This window comes from Pipistrellus hanaki, assembly GCF_964339955.1.
Source record: "Pipistrellus hanaki genome assembly, chromosome: 16".
Lineage (NCBI taxonomy): Eukaryota > Metazoa > Chordata > Mammalia > Chiroptera > Vespertilionidae > Pipistrellus > Pipistrellus hanaki.
In genome coordinates this window covers 12,570,928-12,584,209 of record NC_140518.1, presented here as the reverse complement: position 1 = coordinate 12,584,209, position 13,282 = coordinate 12,570,928, and the positions used below count along the sequence as shown (strand labels likewise).

The 13,282-nt window shown below is 61.8% G+C and overlaps 1 protein-coding gene across 4 annotated transcripts in view; it reads left to right on the top strand.

Annotated features, from left to right (window-relative positions):
* Positions 1-1,044: 1,044 nt before the first annotated feature.
* FMNL1 (formin like 1) overlaps positions 1,045-13,282 on the top strand; it is a 28,978-nt gene continuing 16,740 nt past the window's right edge. The window contains exons 1-2 of one of the 4 annotated variants that reach the window (XM_084863406.1): positions 1,045-2,032; positions 12,917-13,000. In XM_084863406.1, coding sequence (XP_084719532.1) covers positions 1,904-2,032; positions 12,917-13,000 — 213 coding nt within the window. In that variant the 5' untranslated portion in view covers positions 1,045-1,903. The remainder of the gene's footprint in view (positions 2,033-12,916; positions 13,001-13,282) is intronic. The other 3 variants (XM_084863408.1, XM_084863405.1, XM_084863407.1) reach the window with 3 other exon arrangements.

Here is a 13,282-nt window from a genome sequence, read left to right as displayed (position 1 = left end):
TTTTTTAAAATGTATTTTATTGATTTTTTTTACGGAGAGGAAGAGAGAGGTATAGAGAGTTAGAAACATCAATCAGCTGCCTCCTACACACTCCTCACTGGGGATGTGCCCGCAACCAAGGTACATGCCCTTGACCAGGAATCAAACCTGGGACCTTTCAGTCCGCAGGCTGACGCTCTATCCACTGAGCCAAACCAGCCTCAGCTGTTTTTGTAATTTAAAAGGGAGGGGAGAAGGAAGAGGAAATGGTGGCCTGGCCTGGAGAAAATCCAGGGCTCATGAATGGGTGCTCCTTCCTCACTACCCTCCGTGCAAGAAGGGACCTCTTGGGGATCCCCACACACCAGATGGGGAGCAGCAGAAAGACAAGCTTCAAATCCAGGCTGGAGATTGTGCCCAGACCTGGGGTTCTCCGCCCTCAATCCTCTCTCATCCTCTGGTCCTTCCTGGATGAGACAGCAGCTCCGAGGCAGTGCAGGCTTTGAGGGTAAACAGAGAGGAGGCCTGTGTCTGCTTTCTATCAGCCGCGTGCCCTTGGACAACTCAGCCTCTCTGAGCCTCAGTTTCCCCATCTCCAACAGAAGGATGCCCGTATCTATGCTGCCTTCCCCGGTCACCGTCGGGATGCGAGAAAGAAGACTTCTGAAGTGTTCCCGTCATTGCCAGACCCCAGGGGATTGTCTTTCTCCCAGAGGAGAAGCTGCCTTAGGTCCCCAGTGACAGCGTCAAGGAGATTCATTCCCTTCTGCAGCGCCTGCTCCTTTCCCAGCCTGGATGCAGGCTCCAGCCCTGCATTCCCAGCCCCCACGCTCCTCCTGGAGTCTGGGGGCCTCGGTGGCCCCCGGGTTCTGGAATCCTGCCCTTTCCCCTGGGCGCCCGCCTTCTAAGACCCCCGGGGACGCCGGCCCCGGCGCAGGGAGTCGGTCCAGGGAGGGCCAGGTCGCCGGCAGGGGTCTCCGTTGGACCGGGTCTGCGCGCCACCCCCATCCCCGCCCTTCTTTGGGGTTCTCATTTGCAGATGGTTCCCTCTGGTCCTCCGCTCTTCCCTGGGCTCCACAGAGGAGAGAAACCAGGGGTGGGGGGCCTGGAAGGGGGTTCCCACCTTCTCGGCCGGGAACCGGAGAGGGGGACGCACGCAGCCCTGGCGCCCCAACGCTGCCCCGTTATGGGTCTCCGAGCCGCGTTCGCCGTGGCTGACAGTCATCGGCGGGAGGTTTGCCCCCTCCGGCCCCCGGCAGCGACCCCGTTCTTCCCCCGGACCCCGCCGATGACCCCCGGGGGCTCGGAGGGAGGCAGCCTGCGGTTCTAGGACCCGGAGGCGCCGCCGTGCGCGCCCCCGCCTCCGCCCGGCCTCGGTGTCCTCCCGCTCCGGCAGGTGGAGCGGCCCGGCCGCCCCCTCCGCGGCAGGTGACCCGGGCCGGCAGCCCCCTCCCCGCCGCGCCATGGCAGCCTCGGACCCGGGGCCGGCCCTGCGCGCCCGCCCGCCCCCGCCCCGCAGCCCGCCCCCCGGGGCTGGGCGCCCGGCGGCGGCGGAGCGCGGTCTGCGCGCGCGGGGAGCGAGAGCAGAAGTTAGAGACGCGCCGCGGGGGGAGCCCGCGCCGCAGCTTCCTGCCCCCGGCCCAGCCCTCCGGCCCCGGCGGCTGCAGCCCGACTTCCTCCCCCCGCCCGCCCGCCGCCCGCCCGCCGCCTGCGCCTCGGACCCGGCCGCCGCGATGGCACGCCGCGCCCGGGCCCCCGCGCGCCGCTGAGCCGAGCCCCGCGCCGCCGCCGAGCCCCCCGCGCCGCCCCGGCTGCCGCTCCCCTCGGCCCCGGGCCGGGAGCCGCGTCCCCCGCCGGCCCCCAACCCCCCGGAAAGCTGGATCTCCGAGGCTGGAGGCGCCTGGCCGGCTGGGTGGGGACCACCATGGGCAACGCGGCCGGCAGCGCCGAGCAGCCCGCGGGCCCGGCCGCCCCGGCCCCCAAGCAGCCCGCGGCGCCCAAGCAGCCGATGCCCGCGGAGGGGGAGCTGGAGGAGCGGTTCAACCGCGTCCTGGTGAGTGTGACCTGCCGCGCCGGGCAGGGCGGGGGGCGGGGGTGGGTGGGGAGGGGGTGGGAAGGGGGGCTGCAAGGGCTGGCATGCGTCCCCGCCCCCGGGGGCTCAGGTCCCGCTTGGAGATCCCCAGCCCGGCGGCTGCCCTCCACCGGGTGGGGGGACGGGGCAGCGGCTCCTTCCAGTGACTTAGCACTCTCCCCCCCAAAACTTTCTTCCTCCATCACCCAGGCTCCCTCCCCAGACACCCCATCCCCCCAGTGCTCTTGGATCTAAAGGTTGAAGCAAAAAAAAAAAAAAAAAATGTCCCGTGAGCAAGTTGGGAGTGGAGCCCGGAAAGGGGTTCGCGGGACACCCCCTTCGCCGCGGCTCACAGGCCCAGACACCGGGCACGGGTCTGGAGCATCTGCCTGTGTCTCAGGGTCAAAGAGGGGAGGGGTGACATTTAACCTCCGGGAGCCGGAGACCCAGCTGAGAGGTTTGGTCCCCGGTCTGTGGGTGCCCGGCTGCTGGCAGCTGGCGGTCAGGTGGTGCAGAGGGGGTGTCTGTGTGCCTCACCCCTGTGTCCCGGGCACCCCTTCCCGCCCACTGCAGGGGTTGGGGCTGGGAAGGATGGCGTCAGGGAGAGGTGCCCGCTCGGGCTGGGTGTGGAGCAGAAGTCTGGGGGCACCTACCCTGCCACGGTCACCTGCCCCCCGGGGACTGGGGGTGTGGGGACGTGGCCACTGGGGAGGGAGCCGTCTGCTCAGGCTGAGCCTGGAGGCAGCCAGGATGTATTTGGTGGGGGTGGTGGGGCCCCTGAAGACCTGGTGGGAGGAGAAGTAAGGAGAAGGGGTCACTCATTCTCACTTCCCTTTCCCCACCTCGGCCCTGCCCTCGGCTCCTGGGCTCCCTTCCCGGAGTGCTGGGGGCCTGTCCGCTGTCAGCTCCCTTGCAGGACACTGGGTGACAGGCGCCTGAGGCCCTGCCTTCCCCCAGGGGCGCTCCGGGTCTGAGCGGCCTGGCACTGCGGGTCTGAGCGGGGTGGGGGGCCCAGGGCGGTCAGGCCGCAGAGCAGTGCTGGCCGGTGGCGGGTGGCGGCCTCAGTGCTTCTCCCCTCTACCTCCCTGACATCACTTCCCTTCCCCTGGCTCCGAGGCCGCACTTGCCAGATCCTCTGCGCGGCCCCTCCTAGCAGTTCCTGGAAGTCTTGGCTGCTGCCCCCTCCCAGGAGGGAGGCTAGGAGGGCTTGGAGGAGCTCTGGGGTGGGGTCTGGTCTACCCTGGAGAGGCATCTTGCTTGGTTAGGGGAGAGGGAGGGACCCTGAGGGACACCTCCCACCCGGCTAGGCCCTGATTGCCCCATCCCTACACCTGTTCCTCCTTCCCCAAGCCCGTGGCCCGGCAGAGCCGAGCTGAGCAGATGGGGGGGGTGGGGGAGAAGGAGGAGAGACAGTGTCGGGGGCCATCTGGGGGGCCTGAGTTGCTGGTGGATCCCTGGACTGCCGCCAGCTTTGACTGGGGAATCCAGGTCCCCCCCTCCCCAGCCCCCCCCCCCCCCCCCCCGAGTGTGTGTCTGTGGAGGAGAGGTCCAGGCCCCAATTCCTCCTCTGTTCCGCGCACCGAGGAGGAGGAGCCTGTGAATAATTGAGACCAGTGGAAAGTCCAGAAGCCGAGTGGTGGAGGTTCTGATGCATGTGCGGGACTTGATTGCTCTGCTGGCGTCCTGGCCTTTGCTCCGATTGGCTGAGCCTGACACTAAATGCCACGGGGAGTCCCTGAGTACCAGGGCGTGGAGGGTGGGGCCCCGAGATGGGCCGTGAAGGCTGTCCTGGTGGGGAGAAGGGTGGTGGCGGGTGGAAATCTAGGGCAGCACCACCCCGGCCCCCCCACCCTGGGAGCCCCAGTGTGTTTGTTTACACCCCATCTTCCTGGGGACAGATCAGCCTGTCCCCTTCCTGTACAGACCAAACGCACTCAGCCCAAGGGGGCTGGCTTAGAGCTTGGCTCTTCTCACTCCCCACCAGCAGGGGCGTGAGCTCCACCCTGGGGAGCTCCACCCTTAGCTCAGGACTAAGGCTTTGGCTAAGCCCGTGGTAGGCAGGCCCACATGCGGCTCTTTGGCCCCTTGAGTGTGGCTCTTCCACAAAAACACCACGGCCTGGGCGAGTCTAGGTTAAAGACGTGGCGTTCGAAGAAGTTTACGTACAAAAATTTGGCTCTCGAAAGAAATTTCGATCGTTGTCCTGTTGACACTTGGCTCTGTGGTCCGATGAGTTTGCCGACCCCTGGGCTGAGCCCCCGGGCCCGGCAGTGGGGACGATGGGGCAGGCCTTCCTCCGAGCACGGCCTCTGAGCACAGCCTGCCCTTCGCGAATGTCCGAGACGGCCTAGCGTGAGGGGCCCCCTCCCCCAGGGACCCCCCGTCTGGGTGGGAGGCACGCAGCCCTCCCCTGGGGGGGCTGGTCACTCGGCCCCAGGGAACCTCTTTCTTCCATGTAAGTTCCGCCCTTTCACTCTTGGTAGGGAGCGGGATCCCGAAACCCCAAACCGCTCCTGGGCTCCTGGCTGTGGGACCCATCTTGTCTGTGAGGGGCGGTGCCCCCACCGTGGCCCCGGCCGAAAGGAGACCAGGGAGCTTGCTCTGCCTTCCTCCTGTGCAACGGTGGGTGGTGGGCCTACTTGTGCAAGAAGGCTTACGAGAGAGGGGTGCCCCTGCTCAAAATTGGCAGGGGGGGGAGAGAAAGGGCAGGTTGAGCCGGGAGTCCCGCCTGCTGCCTTAGCAACAGTGGCGGAGCCACGCTGCCCAGTGGCTGGGCCTGGGCCTGGGCCATGGTGGAAGCCAGCCCGCCGGGCTCTGCACTCGCCTCTCCGGTGCCAGGCCCACGGCCGTCCCCTGCCAGGGTTCGGGTTTGGGATGGCAAGACGCTCCTCCCAGGCCTGCCGGAAGTGCCATGCTAACGGCCAGGCACAGGGCACCCTGATCTGGGCAGGGAGGAGCCTGCAATCTTAGGGCAACAGGGTCCAGGGAAGGGGACTGGGCTGCTGTGCTTGAGGCTGAGAGTGAGGCTGGCATCCACAAGGAGAAGAATTTGCCTGATGGGGCCTAGCTACCCGGGAGTGCCTTGAGCCTGCGCCCAGGGTCATGGGCATTCGGCTAGGCTGCATGGAGCGGTCAGGACAGCCCCCAGCAGGGGGGTGTGGGTGCTGGGATCCTGCCTTCAGCTGGACCCCTCCCCGGCTGGGCTGGTGTACAGAGCAGAGGTGGTGTCTCCATCCTGTGGGCCTGCCAGGGAGCGCCGTCTCCTTGACCAGCTCCCCCCCTGGGGCGGGCAGAGGAAGTGTGGGGGCACGTAGCTGTGGGGTGGCTCAGGCCCTGTGGGGGCCCCCTCCCCCATCTCGGGGGTGTCTCACACAGGATCCCAGTGGAGCGGTGGCCACGTGGTCAGATTCTGGGCTGGGCAGAGGCTGTGGGTTGACATTTCCAGCAGGCAGGGCGGGCACATGCTGACCCTGGCACCCAGGGATGCGGTGGGCATGATTCACAGTGACATCTGGGTGGGGCCAGCTGGCCAGGAGTGGGGTGAGACGGGCAGGAGCAGGTGGGCTGCTCTGAGGGCCACCCCTGCGTCTTCCCCACAAACGTGGAGCCCGGGAAGGTGGCGGGGGCCTCCTGCCTCTGAGAGGGCAGGGGTCACGCATGGGAACGGCAGAGCGGATTCCTGGGCTTTGGGGGCACGAAGCTCGGGCGTTGAATTTTGTCTACCCCCTCTGAGCGTCCGTCTTCCTCACACGTGGAAGGAGGAGAGTAAGGGTCCATGCCCACCTCCTAGGACTGCCGGAGGGATTAAATAGAGGTGAGGGACCCGTCCTGTGTGGCTTAGTGCTTGAGCATCGGCCCATGAACCGAGAGGTCAATCCCTCGTCAGGGCACGTGCCCGGTTGTGGGCTTGATCCCCACTGGGGGGAGGGGGGCTCGTGCAGGAGGCAGCTGCTTGATGATGTTTCTCTCACTGATGTTTCTATCTCTATCCTTCTCCCTTCCTCCCTCTCTAAAAATCAATTAAAAGCCGAAACTGGTTTGGCTCAGTGGATAGAGCGTCGGTCTGTGGACTGAAGGGTCCCAGGTTCGATTCCCGTCAAGGCATGTACATTGGTTGCGGGCACATCCCCAGTGGGGGGTGTGCAGGAGGCAGCTGATTGATGTTTCTCTCTCATCGATGTTTCTAGCTCTCTATCCCTCTCCCTTCCTCTCTGTGAGGAATCAATAAAATATGTTAAAAAAAATAAAATGAAAATCAATTAAAAATACTAAAAAATAAATAGAGTTGAGGGGATTAAATAGAGGGCAGAAGCACAGTGCCTGACACCGGGCGAGTGCTCAGTAGACACTCTGCACTGTGAGGCAGGGGGCGAAGGTGGGGTCCGCCTGGTCCTCTCTATCTCGGAGCCCTTGTAGGTGAAAGAGCCGCTTTGTGCCTCTCCCCTGCCCCACCCCATTACCAAGACCAACAAGGTTGCCGTCTTTTTTTTTTTTTTTTTAATTTAATTGATTATGCTATCACATAATTGTCCTCATCCCCCCATTCCCATCCCGTCTTTTTTATTTTTATTTTTATTTTATTTTATTGATTTTTTTACAGAGAGGAAGGGAGAGGGAGAGAGAGAAACATTGATCAGCTGCCTCCTGCACACCTCCTACTGGGGATGTGCCCACAACCAAGGTACATGCCCTTGACCGGAATCGAACCTGGGACCCTTCAGTCCTCAGACCCACGCTCCATCCACTGAGCCAAACCGGTCAGGGCCAAGGTTGCCGTCTTGTGCCATCGCGGGCCAGGCCGCCCGCCCCGCCCTCATGCAGGTTGGCAGCAGCCGGGCCTGTGCTGAACACTGCCTGGCGGCCGGAAACCACGAGAGGGAGGGCCCACCTCGCCGAGGGTGGGGCGGCGGGGCGCTAACGGTAGCTGGTTAACTGTGTGCACATGCGGGAGGGGGTGGGGAGGCCTCCACTTCCCTCTGGGAGGGTGCGCTGGGGGCGGTGGGGGGGGTTCCCCGGTGAGTAAGAGCTCCGTGTGGGCAACAACAGGAAGCTAGGGTGCTGGGTGGCAGGAAGCGGGGCCGGCTGCTCCTGGTTCCTCAGACGGGAGACGGCCAGGCTGTCTGCAGAGGACCCCGGGGCCGGCACCCACAGGGTCCACGGTCCTCCGTGCTCCTTCTCCAGAGGAAACGGAATCAGCTCGCCCGCTGGCCGGCCGGGTCCCCTGGGCAAGCGACGGAATCTCTCCGTGCCTCAGTTTCTCATTTGTGAAGTGGGCATGGAAATAGTATCAATCTCGTAGGCTTGCTGCTGAGGTTTAAATGAGTAAAAGCATTTTTTATTTATTTATTTAAAAATACAATAAATAAATAAATATATATATATATATATATATATATATATATATATACACACACACACACACACACACACACACACACACACACATATATAATTGATTATCCACAGAGAGGAAGGGAGAGGGATAGAGAGCCAGAAACGTCGATGAGAGAGAAACATCGACCAGCTGCCTCCTGCACACCCCCCACTGGGGATGTGCCCGCAACCAAGGTACATGCCCTTGACCGGAATCCAACCTGGAACCTTTCAGTCTGCAGACCGATGCTCCATCCACTGAGCCAAACCGGTTTTGGCTAAAATATATTTTTATTGATTTTAGAGAAGAAAGGAGAAGGAGAGAGAGAGAGAGAGACACATCAATTATGAGAGGGAATCATTGATCAGCTGCCTCCTGCTCGCCCCCTACTGGGGATGGAGCCCAAAACCCAGGGATGTGCCTTTGACCGGAATCGAACCCAGGACCCTTCAGTCCACAGGCCAACGCTCTATCCACTGAGCCACACCAGCCAGGCTGGGATTATTTATTATTGCTGTTGTTGTTCTCCTACCAACTTGGCTTGATGGGCAGTGCCTGCTGCCCTGGGTCCCACCCTGCTTGTCCTTGTCCCTGCTAGGTGAATCCTTGAACCCTGATGGGAGAAACTGTTACTTGATCCTCAGCTTGGATTACCCTACAACCCTCTCCTAAGGGCCTCAGAAAGTCTGTATGTTGGAATTTTTTTAAAGTGGATAAAATTGATTGTTTCTGGAGATATGCTGAGGGCTCTAAAACCAAGGTTGAAATGGACACAAAACTCTGGGGAGGGAGGACATGTATGGGAGGGGGGGGGGCAATGGTATTCGTACACAGATAATAATTTAATAAAAATAAAATAATAAAATAAACAAAACCAAGGTAGAGGCCGGAGGAAGATGGGTGGGGAAGATGGATGGAGAAGTGGGGGCTGGGGGACAGGCCCCTTCTAGGCTCGTTGGCTGTGGGACCCTGCAGGGCTGGGCTGAGGCATCCTGGGGCGCCAAGGGCAGGCCTCAGGGGAGAGGGAGGGCCCCAGGGGAGAGGGAGGGCAGGTGGGGGGGGATCAGTCTCAGCTCAAATGAAAGTGAAACTGGAGGGCGTGGCTGTGTCCAGATGCAGCGGGAGCCCCTCGGTCTCCAGGGACGCCTCCTGGTGTCAGTGCACAGGGAAGACCTGCAAGGGACTGGTTCTGGGTGAGCCAGGCTGGGGGACCCTCTGGCACTCAGAGAGGTGGGAGTAGGGAAGGAGGAGACTGATCTCTGCACATTTTATATATATATATATATATATATATATATATATATATATATATATTTATCAATTTCAGAAAGGCAAGGAAGGGAGAGAGAGAGAGAGACAGAAGCATCAGTGATGAGAGAGAATCATGGATTGGCAGCCTCCTGCACACCCCACACTGGGGATCGAGCCCACAACCCAGGCATGTGCCCTGACCGGGAATCAAACCGTGACCTCCTGGCACAGTGGTTGGCAAACTCTTTAATCCACAGAGCCAAATATCAACAGGACAATGATTGAAATTTCTTTGGAGAGCCACATTTTTAAAAAATTTAAACTTCTAACGCCATTTCTTCAAAACAGACTCGCCCAGGCCCTGGTATTTTTGTGGAAGAGCCGCACGCAAGGGGCCAAAGAGCCGCATGTGGCTCGCGAGCCGCAGTTTGCCGACCGCTGTCCGTAGGTTGATGCTCCATCACGGAGCCATGCCGGCCAAGGCTGATCTCCACACAGAGAAAAAGAAACACTGGGAAGTCAGCCCCTTTTCTTGGAGCTGATCCTCTCTCCTCCCTCTGACCCAGAGCATACAGGGGGCAGGGGAGGGTGCTGAAGGGTCAGGCCATTTCTGGCCACGCCTGGAGGCAGGTTTGCTGTATCTGGGTGTTCTCACTGCCTTCTGCTCACCACACCGTCCCTCACCTCGGGATCACAGACCCACTTCCCCTCCCCCAGTCCCAAGAGCCTCTCCGTCGTGGTGTGTAACCCAAGGGGGTTATTGCCACACAGCCAGCCCGCCCGTGCTCCTGGGGGCTCCGGGGGTCTGCGAGGCAGGAGGGGAGTGTGCCCATGTTATTCTCTTACTATTTATTTATAAATAAAAATTTTTTTTTATTGCTTTCAGAGAGGCAGGGAGAGGGAGAGGGAGATAGAAACATCAACGATGAGAGAGAATCATTGATCGGCTGCCTCCTGCACACCCCACACTGGGGATGCATAGGGCACCCTGACTGGGAGTCAGACTGGGACCTCCTGGTTCCTAGGTCGATGCTCAACCACTGAGCCACACCTGTCCCTTCCTGGCCCGTCTGAGCTGTCAGCCAGACTTCCGTGTGCCTCCCAGGGCTCAGCCCCTTGGTGCCGCCTCCTGGCTGAGGGCCCTGGGTCGGGGGTCTGTTCTCACCCAGGGCGAATGGCAGGACCGGCCCCTCTCCCGCTCCCTAGGGTGCCCATCTCCGCGGTGGGCACAGCCAAGGAACAGCTGCTAATTAGTGCTCAGCGCCGTCAGAGCTATTTCTGATCTCGGAGCCTAAATTTAGCCCGTCTGGCAGGCTGGCCTGCGGGCCTGCGGGCCTGCGGGCCTGCGGGGGGCCAGGTGGGGAGGGGGCGGAGGGGAGAGGGTGGGCAGAGGCTGTGGGTCAGGACAGGTGTGCCAGCTCCGGCAGAGGCCTCCCCCTCCCCACTGGTAACCCTGTGCTGTCCCGGGGGACGGGCCAGGGCGCTGGGGCAGCTAGCTCTGGGCTCCAAGCCCACCCAGCTCCCCTCTTCCTGGCTTCGTAGCTGGGGCGGGTCCCTGGCCTGTGCTGCACCTGTAAGGTGGGCTCATCGAGGGGCAGTGACGGTGTGAGAGTGCACGGCGGGCGTCTGCGTGCAGGGCTCAGCGCATGCCCTCTCCGTAAGCATTCAGGCAAGGCCGGCCCCCACGATAGTTGGTGCCGCGGGACCATTCCAGGCACAAACGGGTCCTGGGTGGGGTGAGGGCCCGGAAGGACCCATGTTGGGAAGTGGGGCCTCCTCTGAGGCTCAGCTGCCCCTCACAGCCACCCCCTCCCCACCTCCCCCAAATCCCTCCTCTGGTTCTGGCCACTGCTCAGGTTTCCTTGTTATTGCCTGTCCTCTCTCTCTCCTTCCTTCCCCTCAGCCTTGCCCCATCACTTCAGCCCTGCCCCGCCCTGGGTCTCTGTGGGGTGGGAATGGATGAGAGCGAGAGCCGGAGAGAGAGAGAGAGAGAGAGAGAGAGAGCGCGCAGGGAGGCCTCCCTGGCCCAGTAGGACCCTCCCCAGGGGCAGGGGCTGCTCTGGCTGTGGTCAGGGTTGGGCTGGAGGAGGTGGGGAGGAGACAGGCTCACTTTCACAGTGGGGTGAGCCATGACGCACCCCATGCCCAGCCGGCCTGGGGGGCTGGAGGAAGGGCCGTTTCACCTTTCCTCTCGGGGCCCAGAGAGCTTAGGCAACGGAGCCTGAGAGAGCGGCTTCCTGTGGTCTGGGCTGACCGAGGGCTGTGATTTCGGGGACGAAGTCTGGGCCGAGCCCTCGCACTGGGCCCAGCGCCCCAGAGAGGAAGCTGGCTGTGCGGCCTCCTGGGTGGGGCTCCTCTCGGTTCCAGCTGCGGCCTCCTGTCTGGGCGACGGCGGGAGCTGGGGACAGGGGCTTCCTCTGGTATCATCCGAGGGGACTTGGGGCTCCTGGAGGGAAGACCTGCTTCTTGGGGGCAGACACCCCATAACCCGAGGTTTACTGCATCGGGGTGAACTAGCATCGTCTTCTGGGTCCGTTAGAAAGACATGCTAAGTCTTGGGGATCCAGGAGCCCTGTGTGCAGGCAGCACCGGGTGACCCCACAGCTGCCTGTGGGGGAGGGGCTTGGCAGGGACACCACACCCAGGGCATCCCCGCTGGGGCGGACCAGGCAGAGCACGGCTGAGGCTTCCTTAGCTCCGAGGGGAGTCCCAGCCTGGGCCGCTGTCTGCGTGGTGGGGTGACCTTCCCCTGGAATCCCCCCTCCTGCCCCCGGAGCCATGATGCACCTGCCTGGAACTCCCTGACCTTCTGACCCCCGCTTCCTCAGCCTGTCCCCATCTCCTTCCTTCCAGAAGTGACGAGGTGGGAGGGGGATGGGGAAGAAGGCTGCTGTCTGCAGAAAACCATGGCAAGACTTTGGTGTTGCCCTAGCCCCAGCGGTCGGCAAACTCATTAGTCCACAGAACCAAATATCAGCAGTGCAACGGCTGAAATCTCTTTGGAGAGCCGGAAACCGACTTCTGCGCGGGGGCCACAAAGTTTCAATTGCACTGTACGTGTGCGCCCATGTACGTGGTATTTTGTGGAAGAGTCACACTCAAGGGGCCAAAGAGCCGCATGTGGTTCGAGAGCCGTGGTTTGCCGACCACTGCCCTAGCCAATTTGGCTCAGCGGATAGAGTGTTGGCCCTCGGACTGAAAGGACCCGGGTTTGATTCTGGTCAAGGGTCAAGGGTCAAGGGCAGGTACCTCGGAGGTAGGCTTGACCCCCGTCCCTGGTTGGGGCACGTGTGGGAGGCAGCCAATCGATGTGTCTCTCTCACATCGATGTTTCTCTCTCTCTGTCTCTCCCCCTTCCTTCCACTCTCTCTAAAAAAAACGATGAAAACATATGCTCAGGTGAGGATCAACAAAAAAGTTTTTTCTGGCATTTGTGAGACACTGGTGCCCTGGGCTGGGCATGCGGTGGTGTCTGGTGGTGTGTGGCCACATTTGAGCCTGACTGTAGATGGCTCTCCTGTTAGCGTCACACCCCAGTGGAGAAGGGATGATACCTTCTTATTGCACACTAGAGGCCTGGTGCACGAAATTTGTGCACTGGGGCGGGGGGGGGGGGACCTGGGGGGCAGGGGTGTCCCACAGCCCAGCCTGCACTCTCTCCAATCTGGGATCTGATTGGGCCTACACCGGCAGCCAGACATCCCTCTCGCAATCCAGGACCACTGGCTCCTAACTGCTTGCCTGCCTGCCTGTCTGATCGCCCCTAACTGCCCTCCCCTGCCAGCCTGATCACCCCTAACCACCTCTGCCTCGGCCCCTGCCACCATGGCTTTGTCTGGAAGGATGTCTGGTCTAATTGGCATTTTACCCTTTTATGAGTAAAAATGGGGAGATGAGCCCAGAGGTGTTTGAGGTCCCAGGAAGTTAGGCCGAGAACCTACCCTCCTGCCTGCATGCCAGGTGTGCCAGGGAGTTGGTGTGGGGCGACAGAGCTCAGGCCCTGGGTCAGGCAGACTCCTATTCAAATCACAGTGCCACTTTCTAGCCTTTGGGCCTAGGGCAGGGCGCTCCACCTCTGTGCCTCAGTTTCCCCATTGTCTAATGTGAGGGTGATGGGGATTCCTGTGTATGACAAACGTCTGGGGAGCTGGACCCTAGTGGGTTCCCGGAAAATGCCCATGCTCCCTCCCCTCCTGCCGGGCCCCAGGCTCAGGGTCTGTGTCTTGTCCTCCCCCGCCCAGAACTGCATGAACCTGCCCCCGGACAAGGTCCAGCTGCTGAGCCAGTATGACAACGAGAAGAAGTGGGAGCTCATCTGTGACCAGGTGGGTACCGGGACCCTCCCGCCACCGGAGGCCCTGCCCTGGCCGGGCTGGGGCTGGCTGGGGAGGAGGCACTGCCACGCTGCCCAAAGGGCCAGGACCCTGCCCGGAGGCCAGTGTGGCATGTGGGGCGGCGCTGGGGTGCTGGCGGCATCGGCAGGACTCCGGAACCTCCCTCTCTTGGACACGGGCCTCCCCGGAGCCCTCTGAGTCATACAGGGCTGGGTGTGTCCTCTGGAGAGCTGGCGGGCCAGTCCCTGAGCCAGCCAGCCCAGCTGGGGCTGT